The sequence below is a fragment of the Erinaceus europaeus genome, chromosome 2 (assembly GCF_950295315.1).
Source record: "Erinaceus europaeus chromosome 2, mEriEur2.1, whole genome shotgun sequence".
NCBI lineage: Eukaryota > Metazoa > Chordata > Mammalia > Eulipotyphla > Erinaceidae > Erinaceus > Erinaceus europaeus.
In genome coordinates this window covers 198,407,877-198,422,443 of record NC_080163.1, presented here as the reverse complement: position 1 = coordinate 198,422,443, position 14,567 = coordinate 198,407,877, and the positions used below count along the sequence as shown (strand labels likewise).

The 14,567-nt window shown below is 47.0% G+C and overlaps 1 protein-coding gene across 7 annotated transcripts in view; it reads left to right on the top strand.

Annotated features, from left to right (window-relative positions):
• Positions 1–14,567, top strand: part of ALPK1 (alpha kinase 1) — a 101,957-nt gene that overhangs the window by 30,097 nt on the left and 57,293 nt on the right. For 5 of the 7 annotated variants that reach the window (XM_060186207.1, XM_060186203.1, XM_060186204.1 and 2 more), the window contains one exon: positions 13,137–13,338. In XM_060186207.1, the coding sequence (XP_060042190.1) occupies positions 13,179–13,338 (160 nt within the window). In that variant the 5' untranslated portion in view covers positions 13,137–13,178. The remainder of the gene's footprint in view (positions 1–13,136; positions 13,339–14,567) is intronic. The other 2 variants (XM_060186205.1, XM_060186206.1) reach the window with 2 other exon arrangements.

Genomic DNA, 14,567 nt, shown 5'->3' with positions numbered 1-14,567 from the left:
CCACCCCCTGACCCCCCCCCTTGGTAATTGGCCGAGACCACCAGAATCCACAGATGTCACCCCAGCCCCTTCAGGCCCATCTGTTGCAGCCTTGGAGGCTGTCCTCAGACCCACAAGGCCTTCATTTAATTCTTGTCAGAAAGTAATGTAAATCCAGTTTAGCTCAGAGGTCGCAGCCTAGATTTATGCCAACGAAACCCCCTGCAATTTACACACCCCGGAGTTGTATAGGATGAAAAGAAAGCTTTCATGGGGGTGCATATTAACAAGAAAGCCAGGGGCCCTCCTCCTCAGGCATGAGAGAGGGGCTTTTTGATTGAGGTCGCAGCTGATTTTCATACAGGCCCTGCCAGTTGGTCCACTTGGGTTTTAGAAAACAAGAGCCGGAGAAGAAGATGATCTTGAAACTCAGAGTCTCTACTTTCTCCTCTGAGAGGTGAAAAGGGAAAGAAATCCAGGCCAAGTGGCCCTGCCCAGTCTCAATTTTTCTGTTTGGGGAAAAAACTCCCCCACTCTCAAGGGAAGTGTGTGTTTGTCAGAATGCTGGTGGGTTCTAAGTTAGGGAGAATTCACTCCCCTGCTGCTGTCTTTTCTCTCTCTCCCCGCCTCTCTCTCTCTCTCTCTCTCTCTCTCTCCCCCTCCCTCCCCTCAAATTGTTACTTATTTAAATGAGAGAAAGCTACAGAGAAAAGTCAGAGCACTGCTCAGCTCTGGTATATAGTGGTTCTGGGAATTGAAACTAGGACCTCAGAGCCTCAGTCATGAACGTCTTTTGAAGAACCATTATGTTGTCTCCTCAGCCTTCTTTACTCTTTACTCTTGATGTTATTTTTTAAAATACTTTATTTTAATGAGAAATACAGAGAGAAAGACCAGATCACTGCTTAGCTCTGGTTTATGGTGGTCCTGGGAATTGAACCTGGGACCTCAAAGGTTCAGATATGAGAGTCTTTTGCAGAACCATTATGCTATCTCCCCAGCCCCAGCTTCTGTCTTTCCAATGTGAAATTTTCAGGAGTAATCCTGGCTTTGCTTTCTGATTTTTTTTTTTAATTCTGTCTCCTTCGGGTAAATGTAAGAATCTGACCACATGGCTAGGTAGCAATGGATTCACTCATAAAACCATATGTGACACATACATTGATATTTATAGAATTGCTTTAACTAGAAGTCTAAATGTGCTTAAAAGGACTTCCCTTAATCTTGCCTTTTTATGTGCAGATACATTTTGACTATTCATGGCTGGGCCAGTCAGCTGAATGTGAATGGCTTAAAAACTGCTTGGACACAAAAAAATCTTCTGGAAGATCTGAATATACCTCTTTTTAAAAATGTATTTGTTTATTCCCTTTTGTTGCCCTTGTTGCTTTGTTGTTATAATTATTATTGTTGTCATTGTTGTTGGATAGGACAGAGAGAAATGGAGAGAGGAGGGGAAGACAGAGGGGGAGAGAAAGATACCTGCAGACCTACTTTACCGCTTATGAAGCAGCTCCCCTGCAGGTGGGGAGCCGGGGTTCGAAACTGGATCCTTCTGCTGGTCCTTACGCTTTGCGCCACATGCGCTTAACCCGCCACAGTACCAGCCAACTCCCTTGAATGTACCTCTTAACAACTGAGTCACAGCATCTCAAGGCTTTGAATCTGGACTACCGAGCATAGCACCTTAAGTTATCAATCCTTTCCGTCCCCGCCTTTTCTGCCTTTGCTGTGAGCATGTGAAGAGTAGGTGAGACACAGTCATTTACTGAGCTCAGAACCCCCCAAGCATTCAAGTCACTGTCCCCCATCTCCACTTTCATGTTTTGAAGCATTCATAAAAGGGGGGCCAGGAGGTGGCATGCCTGGTTGAATGCAAACATTACTGTGAGCAAGGACCTAGATTCAAGTCCCCGCTCCCCACCTGCTGGAGGGGGAGGGCACTTCACGAGTGGTGAAGTAGGTCTGCAGGTGTCTCTCTTTGCATTTTTTCCCTTTCTACCTCCCTCTCCTCTTTCAATTTCTCTCTTTTTTTTCTCTTTCAATTTCTCTCTGTCTTATAACATAGAAAGGAGGAGGAGGAGGAAGGAGATGAAGTTGGAGGCTCTATTTCCACAGTTTAGAACTTTCTCTCTGGATTGTTTGGCTTTTGAGTTCCACAGAAGGTAGCATTCTGCAGGAGGACCTCAGTCTGATTTCTTTATGCCGAGTTGGCAGGGGTTCTGCTTTTGTGTGTTTCTGGACAGGGTGAGTGGCTTTTCGGTGTCTGGTGGGATTATATTTGCAGCACGTTCAACTTTTTCCTTTCGCTAGTGCTTAAGATCAGATTGGCAGTTCAGTTATGTCTTCTAAGCCCATCCTAGCAAAGAAAGGCAGCAGAGGTGCCTGGAATGGCTGCAGGAGCAGTAAACATACAGTGTGCTTGCTGGGAACTCACCAAGCAGATGCCCTCCAAATGTGCCTGGTTCTGGACTTGATTGCAGAGTCAGATGAAGGGGTAGTTTCTCTTTACAGACCCTGTGTTCACAGTGAAGGAATCCAGAGTTCAACTTTGCTGGCAGTTGGAATCAGGAACTTACTAGATTTAAAATATTTCAGAAAGGGAGCTAGGTGGTGGGTTACCTGGTTGAGTGCACACATTCAGTGTTCAAGGCCCCGGTCCCCACCTACAGATGTGAAGAATCACAACAGGTGGAGTAGTGCTGCTTCTCCTTCTCTCAAGGAAGGAAGGAAGGAAGGAGGAAAGGAAGGAAGGAAGGAAGGAAGGAAGGAAGGAAGGAAGGAAAGAAGGAAGGAAGACTTGATTTCGGAGGCCAGATGGTGGTGCACAGGGTTGAACACAGATAGTACTAAGCACAAGGACCTGAGCAAGGGTTCGGATGCAAGCTCCCAGCCTCCTCGCCTACAGGGGACGCAAGCAGCAAAGCAGGTCTACAGTGTCTCTCTCTTCCCCTCTCTCTCTCCCCCTCTTCTCTCAATTCCTCTCTGTTCTGTACAATAAAATGGAAAAAAAATGGCTGCCAGGAGCAAGCACCAAGCCCCAGCGATAACCCAGGAGGAAAAAAAACAACAACTTTTTTTTCATTTCATGTATTTTATTTTAATGACACAGAAAGACAGACAGACAGACAAGAGCACTGCTCAGCTCTGGCTTATGCTGGTGCAGGTGCTGGGATTGAACCTGGGACTTTGGAGTCTCAGGCCCCTCCTTTCTCCTCACCTCAGGCATATAGAACCACTTTGGCATCTCCCCCACCTGTTTTTTCCCCTAATCTGTGGACCCTTCCCAGTCTTACAGCGGCTCCGGAATGGGGGGACACATGGAGTCAGTATAGTGGGTACTCTGCTCTCTTGTTGGGATGCAGACATGCAGAGAATACCCCCAGGCAGGTGCCATTTAGAAGGCAGGTGTACAAGAGCCAGATGGCTGGCTACCCGCCCTTGACCTGGGGTGCCGAGCTTCCTGGCACAGCAGGCGGGGTGTCACCAGGACTGATGGAGTGGGTAACTGGACCCGGACCTGGAGCCAGGGAGTGGCCGATCCTGCCATGCGGCCCTCCTTTCTCCTCACCTTTCTTCCTGAGCCCGCAGGTAACCTGTTCATGACCTGGAACACTCTCCTTGCACTTTCCTGTGCAGTCAAGTTTGATAAACACAGTCAGCTGCTGGGAACTGGGGAGGGTCAGCTCCCAGGGGAGGGAGAGTTACAGCTTGGGCCTCCAGTCTCAGCTCCCAGGGCAGGGAGAGTTACAGCTTGGGCCTCCAGTCTCCTGCCTTAACCAGCAGGATTAGTATGGCCCTCTGCCACACCTGCTGAGGACTTCCGTTTGCACTTAGAGAATTTCCCCAAATCTCTTATCTGTTTCTTTTTTCTTTCCTTTCCTTTCCTTTTCTTTCTTCCTTCCATCCTTCCCTCTTTCCTTTAGTTTTCTTTACTTTTAAATTATGTTTTCACTTATTTATTTTGCATAGAGACAAAGAAATTGAGAGGGAAGGGGGATATAGACAGGGTTGGTGAAATTGAGAGTGAAATACCTGCAACCCTGCTTCACTGCTTGTGGAGATTCCCCCTTCAGGTGGGCGGGTGGAGGCTTGAACAGGGGCCCATGCACACTGTACAGTGTGCTCAACTGTGTGTGCCACCACCCAGTCTCTTTATTTTTTTAAATTCATGTTATTTATTCTTTCTATTTCTTTCTTTCTTTTCCCTTTTGTTGCCCTTGTTTTTTTTATTGCTGTTGTAGTTATTATTGATGTCACTGTTGGATAGGACAGAGAGAAATGGAGAGAGGAAGGGAAGACAGAGAGGGGGAGAGAAAGACGGACACCTGCAGAACTGCTTCACTGCCTGGGAAGCGACTCCCCTGCAGATGGGGAGCCGGGGCTCGAACCAAGATCCTTAGCCGGTTCTTGTGCTTCGCGCCACGTGCACTTAACCCACTGAGCTACCGCCCGACTCCCTATTCTTGCTATTTCACTTGACAGGACAGAGAGAAATTCAAAGAGGCAGGAGAGATAGAGAGGGAGAAAGAGAGACACCATCTGCAGACCTGTTTCACCACTCATGAAACATCTCCTCTGCAGTAGAAAGAGTGGGGCCTCGAACCCGGGTCCCCATGCCTGGTAATGTGTACACTCAACCTGGTGCACCACCACCCAGCCCCTCCCTCCACCTTTTTTTTTTTTTTAATCACAGCACAGTCCTTCATTTTCTATGTAAAGGGAATGAGAGGACAAAGGGCTGCATTTCTCGTGGGTCTAGTGTCTGTGAAATAAAAGGTGTGAGCGGCCTTGCTGGTCCACCATGTCAGAAGCCTGTGCTGACCAGCTCAGGAGGAAAATGTGCTTCTGGAAGTCAGGGCTCTCCTCACACCCCGATTTCCCTTTCCCTTTTCCCGTCAGCTTGTTGCTAATTTGACTCCCTCAAGGGACAGTGCAGTCTGGGCAGGAACTGAAGTTTCTGAGGGAGGCAAGACCCCCTAGACTCTGGTTCCCACTTTATTCTTTCACATCTTTACAAGAAGTATCCAACTGCTATCAGAAACATTGTAGATTGAAAACTTAGAATTTAAAAATGATAAAAATGGAAGCAACAAGGAACATGTATTTATTTTGGATAGAGACAGAAATTGAAAGGGGCAGGAGAGAGAGGGAGAAAGTGTCCCCCACCACCCCTGCAGGTGGTAAGCAGGGGCTTTCATTTGGTGTGAGTGGTTATGGCGGGTGAGTGGCGTACGAGTACGGCAAGCCGTAGCACGGAGGAGCCGGGTTCCTTTTCAGTGGATGTGTGAAGTTTCTTAGGTGAGTTGTTCAGCATTTTCATAGGAAGTGGAGACTCAGCCTGTGATCTCTGTTGGAGGGGTTAGACAGTGTTCGAAGGTTCATTCATAGGGGGAGATTCATAGCATAGGGTGGTGTGAAAAGGGATCAGTGGGATGCCATCAATCAGATTCATTTGTACGGTCGGTACGGAAAGAGCTTGTGAAGAGAGTGCAGAGATGAGGTTGCAGTAACTGTACGTTGTACGGCTGAGGAGGATATCGGTCTCTGCAAGTGTTTCAATAAAGAGTAGCGGTCAAGGATATCGTTCTATGTGGTGTAAGTCTGAGGTTCCTAAGTAGTTCAGGAGTCAAGGTACGTACGGGTGTGTTTTTCTGGAGATGTCAGTGTCATCGGTGTGTGTCCGATGGACAAACTTATTTGTTGTATTTCATGGATGAGATTTAAAAAACTAAAGGAAGTCAAGAACAGGAGTAGTTTTGTAATGGTGTGCACGAATCCATTTGTGTTCGTGATCCTTATTTGTGCAGAAGACGACAAAGGAGCGATCGTCTGATGGTAGTGTATTGGTTGTCCATTCCACTTGCGGTCACATCCAGGAGCAAAGTGATTTATGGAATGTATTTTTTTTTCTTTTTGGTTAGAATGAGCATGAGCAGACTCGGGGAGTTGAGGGGAGGTTTCCATGTAGAAGTACATAGGTGGCTTGCATTCGAGAATGTTATGTGTGTATGTAGTTGATAGGAGAGAGTAAAAAAAAAGTAGAAGAGGGAATTGTTGCGTTAAGTTTTTCATGGTAGAAAGGGATGTATTGAGGATTCGTATTGAAAGAAGACTGTCGAGTTCGTTTGGTCTCAAGGTGTGGAGTGTATGCATTTGGAGATGCAGGGAGAGCATAGGGAAAGGTTTTCGTGTTTGCTAGGTAGAAGGGGATAGGTGGATTTATATCTGTATGTTCTATCTTTTGGCCATGTAAAGTGAAAGTTGGGTATATAGGTATGGTTTGGTCCTTGTCAAGATAAGTCGTAGAAAGGGAAGAAAGAAGGAAAGAATGAAATGGATAAGTGAAAACATGTGAAAGGTGTTATCAGAACCAGGAATTGGGTCATTCCAGGTTTTCTTTATTATCAGTAGCAGCTAAGGTTACTAGAAGCCTCATTCTTGCTTGGCTGAAGGCTCTGGGTGAGTGGTTGTGCTACTAGTTCTGAAACCACAGGCCTGAAATCGAATCCTATGGGGGGAGAGAGGAAAGGCACGTATGAAGTGTCTGCACTCCCTAGTCAACAGTTTTTTGTTTATTTGTTTGTTTTTCCATTGAGACAGGGAGAGAGTGACACACAGCACCTGAACTTCCCATGTGGCACCAGGGTTTGAATCTGGGCCTTGCATATGGCCGGAAACACAGTGGCCTGAAGGATGACCTCTCCAGCCCCACTCCCTTTTTTTTTTTTTTTAATTATTTATTTAAAAAAGGAGACATTAACAAAACCGTAGGATAAGAGGGATACAACTCCACACAATTCCCACCACCAGATCTCCATATCCCCTCCCCTCCCCTGATAGCTTCCCTATTCTTTATCCCTCTGGGAGTATGGACCCAGGGTCATTGTGGGGTGCAGAAGGTGGAAGGTCTGGCTTCTGTAATTGCTTCCCCGCTGAACATGGGCATTGACAGGTCGATCCATACTCCCAGTCTGCCTCTCTCTTTCCCTAGTAGGGTGGGTCGCTGGGGAAGCAGAGCTCCAGGACACATTGGTGGTGTCGTCTGTCCAGGAAAGTCTGGTCGGCATCCTGCTGGCATCTGGAACCTGGTAGCTGAAAAGAGAGTTAACATACAAAGCCAAACAAATTGTTGAACAATTATGGACCTAAAGGCTGGAATAGTGCAGATGAAGAGTTGTGGGGTACTCACTGCAGACTATTGTGTACTTTTGCTTGCAGGTATATATTTTGCCCTAGTTTATGGATACGTGTGAACATATGCTCTATCTCATAGGACCTGGTCTGTATCTAGGTTTTGGGACTTTGTTAGGAAGTGAACCTCCTGGAAGGGAATTACAGAATACTATGAAAGGAAAGGTCTCACCCGACTTATGAGGCTGAAGGGTTGTCATTCCACACCTGAAGTCTCCGGACACAGTCTGAAGTGAAGCATGCTAAGGTGGCACTCGTTGTGTTGCCCACTCCGTTTCTTTTAGGAGATTGTAAAATATTTTTCTCTAGAGGCTTAGTTGTTTACAGCTACAGTGGTCAGGGCATAGAATCATTTATATTACTTCAAAGAGAAGTCTACTCTTTAGGTGTTCAGCATCTTAGAAGTGGACTATACTCTCTCCCTTTCTAGGAAGTTTCAAATGCTTACCAATAATCATTACCCTAAAGTAGCTGTTTCCACTCACTCTTTTTTTATTAGCTAATTTATTCCTTTGTTGGATAGAGACAGATAGAAGTCAAGAGGGGAGGGAGTGATAGAGAGAGAGAAAGAGAGACACCTGCAGCCCTACTTCACCACTTGTGAAACCGCCCCCTCCACACACACACACACACACACACAACACACTGCGGGTGGGGAGCAGGGGCTCGAACCCAGATCCTTGCCTATTGTAACATGTGAGCTCTACTAGGTGTGCCACCACTTGGAACTCTCACTTATTCTTTAATCAGGTTTCTCTCTCCTCTTCCCAGGAGGCTTTTAATTGGTGCTTATATAGATCTGAGCAGGGGAGGATGGGGAAAGCTGGGCTAATGTTGATGGCACCTCATTGGAGAAATGCTTCTCGTTCTGTGACAGAAACCAGGATAGATCCTCTGCTGGAAACACTGTGATAAATGACTCAAGCATCAAGGAGTATTTTTTCCCTTTCTGTTTTTTACTAGATGGGACATAGAGAAATTGAGAGGGGAGGGAGAGAGAGAGAGTGAGAGAGAGAGAGAGAGAAATAGGCCAGCCGACCCGCATACCTGCTTTACCATTTATGAAGCTTTCCACATGCAGGTCAAAAACAGAGGCTGAAACCCAGGTCCTTATGCATGGCAAAGTGGGTGCTCGATCACTCTTGAGTCATGTATATGCTTGATTGTTCCTGTCTGACTTCTTCATTGTTATTTTTACCAGAGCACTGCTCAACTCTGGCTTATGGTGGTTCAGGGGACTGAACCTGGGACTTTGAAGCTTTGGGTACAAAAGTCTTTTTGCCTAACTGTTATGCTGTCTCTCCTGCCCCATAGCTAATTTTTTTTTAAGAAGAAAAATATATGGGGTGGGGGTGGGGGTTTAAAGTGAAAAAACAAAGTGAGAGAAGATCCAGATGACAGAAATTATTGGCAAGTGCCATCCTTCCATTTGAGAAGTCATGTGCAGTTCACAGGATGTCACGGCTCAGGGGAGCAAAAACGAGGGGATATGTGTTGAAACGGAAGATGATGATTCGGTTACACATGAAGCTGCCCCACACTTCCAGGGGGACCCGCAGCCCCGAGGCAAGTGTCCCGGGTTCCACAGTCTCTGTGCCGCCTCACAATGAGCTCTGCAATCTGGGCAGATGGTTGGATTCCTGAGTGGTTCTCATGTTACAGTATTTTCTTCCTATTGTCTCCCCGGAATTCTACAGAGGGAAGAGGGGATATTGTAGCCTTTAAAACCTGTAAAGAATAGCTTTAGTATATCGGAGACAGGGGAGACACTCACTTAACGAATTGTCTTGGCAATCTCTTCCTTTAAAAAATGTATATCTATTTATTTATTGGATACAGACAGACAGAAATCGAGAGGGAAAGGGGAGATAGGGAGAGAGACAGAAAGGCACCTGCAACACTGCTTCACCACTTGCAAAGCTTTTCCCCTGGAGGTGGAACCAGGGGCTTGAACCCAGCTCTTTGCACATTGTAACATGTGTGCTCCACCAGGTGTGTCACCACTTGGTCCTACAATCTTTTCCCATATATATATATACATATATATATATATTTCCTTTTTGTTGCCCTTGTTGTTTCCATTGTTGTTGTAGTTATTATTGTTGTTGATGTCGTTGTTGGATAGGACAGAGAGAAATGGAGAGAGGAGGGGAAAACAGAGAGGGGGAGAGAAAGATAGACACCTGCAGACCTGCTTCACCACCTGTCAAGTGACTCCCCTACAGGTGGGGAACCGGGGGCTGGAACCGGGATCCTTACGCTGGTCCTTGCACATTGCGCCACTTGCGCTTAACCCGCTGTGCTACCGCCTGACTCCCAATCTCTTCCTTTTTAAAAAAAAAAAATTTATTTTATTTATTTATTCCCTTTTGTTGCCCTTGTTGTTTTATTGTTGTAGTTATTATTGTTGTTGTCGTTGTTGGATAGGACAGAGAGAAATGGAGAGAGGAGGGGAAGACAGAGAGGAGGAGAGAAAGACACCTGCAGATCTGCTTCACCGCCTGTGAAGCGACTCCCCTGCAGGTGGGGAGCCGGGGTTCGAACCGGGATCCTTATGCCGGTCCTTGTGCTTTGCGCCACCTGCGCTTAACCCGCTGCGCTACAGCCCGACTCCCATTCTCTTCCTTTTTAAGAGATTTTTTTTGGTTAAAAAATCTGACTACAGGGAGTCGGGTGGTAGCGCAGCGGGTTAAGCGCTGGTGGCGCAAAGCACAAGGATTGGTTCGAGCCCCCGGCTCCCCACCTGCAGGGGAGTCACTGTTCAGGCGGTGAAGCAGGTCTGCAGGTGTCTGTCTTTCTCTCTGTCGTCCCCTCCTCTCTCTATTTCTCTCTGTTCTATCCAACAATGACATCAGCAATAACTACAATAAAACAAGGACAACAAAAGGAAATAAATATATATTTTTTTAAAATCTGACTACTTTGGGGGGAACAGTATGGCTTCTCTTCTTTGGTATCTTTACAGCTCAGAATGCAAGCTGGAAAAAGTATTTATCTTTCCCTACGAAGATCTCTATGTCCCCTTCTCTCAGCTGTCCACTTCCCTTTTTATCTTATAGAACCACCCCCAGTCCAGATTCCTGATATCTCTCACCTGTATCGATGCAGTAACTCAACAGTCAAAACAGAATGATCTTTTCTTGTTAGTTTTCATTCATTTTTAATTTTTATTATTATATTTATTGAATAGAAACAGCTAGAAATCGAGAGGGTAGGGGGAGATAGAGAGGAAGAGAGAGAAAGAGACACTTGCAGTACTGCTTCACCACTTGCAAAACTTTTCCCTTGCAGATTGGAACGGGGGTGGGGGAGCAGGGGGAGGGACTCAAACCCGGATCTTTTGCATACTGTAATATGTACACTGGACCATGTGCACCACCACCTGGCACCTTTAAAAAAATTAAGGGGGGCGGTGTGCCAGATGGTAGCGCACATGGAGCAGAGCGCGGGACTGGCATAGGGATCCCGGTTCAAGCCCCCGGCTCCCCACCTGTGGGGGAGTCGCTTCACGGGTGGTGAAGCAGGTCTGCAGGTGTCTATCTTTCTCTCCCCCTCTCTGTCTTCACCTCTTCTCTCAATTTCTCTCTGTCCTATCCAACAACAACAGCAGTAACAACGACAACATGGGCAACAAGGGGGAAAAATGGCCTCCAGGAGCAGTGGATTCATGGTGCAGGCACCGAGCCCCAGCAATAACCCTGGAGGCAAAAAAAAAAACAAAAAAAATTAGGGGGCCATGCGGTAGCGCAGCGGGTAAGTGTACATGGCGCAAAGTGCAAGTACCAGCACAAGGATCCCAGATGCAGCCCCCGGCTCCCCACCTTCAGGTGAGTCGCTTCACAGGCAGTGAAGCAGGTCTGCAGGTGTCTATCTTTCTCTCCCCCTCTCTGTCTTCCCCTCCTCTCTCCATTTCTTTCTGTCCTATCCAACAATGAGTGACATCAACGACAACTATAATAACCACAACAAGGCTACAACAAGGGCAACAAAAGGGGAAAAATGGCCTCCAGGAGCAGTGGATTCATGGTGTAGGCACTGAGGCCCAGCAATAACCCTGGAGGCCAAAAAAAAAAAGAAAAGAAGAAAAGCTCATTCTCTTGGGTTGGGTGGTGATGCACCTAGTTGAGTGTACATGTTACAGTGTACAGGGACCCAGGTTCAAACCTCTGGTCTCCACCTTCAGGGAGGGAAGCTTCATGAGTGGTGAAGCAGTACTATGAGTCTCTCTCTCTCTCTCTCTCCCTTTCTCTCTACTCCACACACACACACACACACACACACACACACACACACACACACACACACACACACACACACACCTCCAGAGGCTCTAGTGTAAAAGACAGAGGAGATGCAGAAATCATGGGACCTGTCCATCTTCTCTGACTCGTATGTTGTTCGAGAAGGTTCACTAGGGAGAACGAGGGTCTCCGGCGAGGGTGTGGAGGAAGAGGATCTCTACTGCATTGATGGTGGGCATGCAAATGGTGCAGCCATTATGGAGACCAGTATGGAGAATCCTTAAGCAAATGCAAATAGAAATACCTTATGATCCAGCAGTTCCTTTAGGCATTTATCCTAAAGGACAATGAAAGACTAATTCGAAGGGACCTATGCACACCTACATTCATAGCTGCATTATTAACAATAGCCAAAGAGTGGAAGCAGCCTAAATGCCCATTAACGATTGACTGGTTATAGAAGTGATAGATTGTATTTATTGTCGACTGTAAAACATTACTCCCTAATAAAGAAATTAAATAAAAGTGATAGGACATGGACTCAGTTAAATAAGATGATGTTGTGTCCCTTGGGACAAAATGGGCAGGATGGGAGGTGATTGTGCTTAGCAAGGATGGGAAAGACAACTACCGGATGATTTCACTCATAGCATGGAATCTGGAGGACTGAAATACATGCGCTTAAAAAATAGATAATCCCCGGTTCGAGCCCCCGGCTCCCCACCTGCAGGGGAGTCGCTTCACAGGCGGTGAAGCAGGTCTGCAGGTGTCTGTCTTTCTTTCCCCCTCTCTGACTTCCCCTCCTCTCTCCATTTCTCTCTGTCCTATCCTGCAACGACGACATCAATAACAACAACAACAATAACTACAGCCATAAAACAAGGGTAACAAAAGGAAATAAATAAATAAATATTTAAAAAAAGATAATCCATCTCTAAGTCCTGGGGAGAACTATGCATGTTATCACGGGTGGGGGTGGTGTGGAATTGTAATCCAATTATCTTTTTTCCCCCATTTTGTTGCTCTTGTTGCTTTATCATTGTTATGGTTATTATTGTTGTTGGATAGGACAGAGAGAAATAGAGAGCGGAGGGGAAGACAGAGGTGGAGAGAAGGATAGACACCTACAGACCTGTTTCACTGCTTGTGAAGCAGCCCCCTGCACATGGGGAGCTGGGGGCTTGAACCAGTATCCTTATGCCTGTCCTTGTGCTTGTCACCATGTGCACTTAACCCTCTGCGCTACTGCCTGACCCTCCCGCCCAATTATCTTATAACTTTGTAAATCACTGATAAAGGGAGAGAAAGAGAGAGATAATGGGAATCTCTTCCAGTCTAGAGACTCTGTAGTGCAGCTACTCCTCTGAGGCTAGCCCTACAGTCATTTTTTTCTTTCTTCTTAAATTGTTCTTGGAGTTGAGTTCACCTCTTTATTACAGAATTTATTTATTTACTCATGAGAAAGGAGAGAAAGAACCAGACATCACTCTGGTACATGCGCTGCTGGGAATTGAACTCGGGGCCTCATGGTTGAGAATACATTGCTTTATCTACTGTGTCACCTCCCGGACCACCTTACAGTCATTTATCACAGGCACCCCTAATTCTAATCAAGTCTTGGGGAGCAGCCCTGTGTTTCCATGCCTGTTCCCTCACCCCCAGCTGGAGCCAGATCATTGCCAATGCGTTTCTTAATCATGCCTCCCCATTGTTGTTCACCAGGTGCCCCAGCCCTGCAGGGAGGGGCTCTTTGACTGAGCACCTATGTTTTCTCTGCAGACGGGGACCCTTGACTCAGCGGCCATGATGGATCAAAAGGCTGTGGCTGCCCTCCTGCAGGAATGCAAGCAGTTACTGGCCCAGCTCTCAGGGGAACCTCTCCCAGCGCAGGACCAGGTCACAGAAGAGGGTCAGTTGTGCAGAGGTGAGGGCTGTGCGGGGGTCCAAGGGGACTTGGGGGGCCCCTTCGCCCTGGGCAGCACCTCTCATCCTCCATCTCTGTCTTATTTTCCTCCTCTGGGTAGATGACCTCCAAGAGGCGAGTGGGTTCTGGGGCCTGAATGGGGGACAGACAGGCCGAGGGGATGGACAGGCCGAGGGGGCGGGGGTGGGAGGGAGACAGGAGGAAGGCCACTTTGTCGCGGTGAATTGCTGTCAGTTCTCATTTCAGGCTTCAGTTCACACGCTGCAGTGCTGGGCAGTGGAGTGGAGGGAGGACAAAGGGCTCAGAGTGGGCTGGTGCAGGGAGATCTCCACCATTCAAAGATGGAAGCCACTTCTGAATGGTGGCACAAGTGTTTTTTTTTTTTTTTTTTTTTTTTCGTTCTTCAAACCAGGCTTTTGTGCCTCGTCAGTTTCCACAGCCCTCAGAACTATGTCATCTCCTCTGTCCCATCCTCCTGTCCACCCCCTCACCCACGTTGTTTATCATTGCTGTGTCTCTCCACCCAGTTCACAGGTCCTTTGTGAAATCAACCCACTCTTAATTCCTGCACACCAGAGGGGCTGTGAGCTTGACTTTGTGTTCATTTCCTAGTTTGGACCATCAGGAATTTTTAAAGGGAGTTGGTGTTTGGAAAATCTAGAAAATTAAGTTAAAGCCTGGGGGCCGGGCGATGGCGCAGCGGGCTAAGCGCACCCAAGCAAGGATCCCGGTTCAAGCCCCTGGCTCCCCACCTGCAGGTGTGTCACTTCGCAAGCAGTGAAGCAGGTCTGCAGGTGTCTGTCTTTTTCTCTCTTCTCCTCCCCTCTCAATTTCTCACTGTCTTACCTAAAAGAAAAATAATAATTAAAAAAAATGGCCACAGGAACAGTGGATTTGTAGTTCAGTGATAACTCTGGAGGGAAAAAAAAAAAAGTTAAAGCCCTTTTCGTCCTCTTTCTCCTCCTCTCTGTCCTCCTCCTCTTCCATTTCCTCTTCCTTGGCCTCTCTCTTGCTTTTTGGTCTCTGCAGCCCTGATTCCTCTCAGCTTTGTGTTCTGAGTACTGGAAGCCCCAGAAGCCCCCCCCCCACCTCCCCAAGCCACAGAATAGGAGAAATAATCAGTTTAGTTCCAGATCAGGCCAATGGCTGTAGCAAAATTGCTCAATTAGCCACAGCCCTCCAGGTAAGCAGCTGGGGAAGCAAGGAAGCAGAAAGGATTCAGGGCCAAC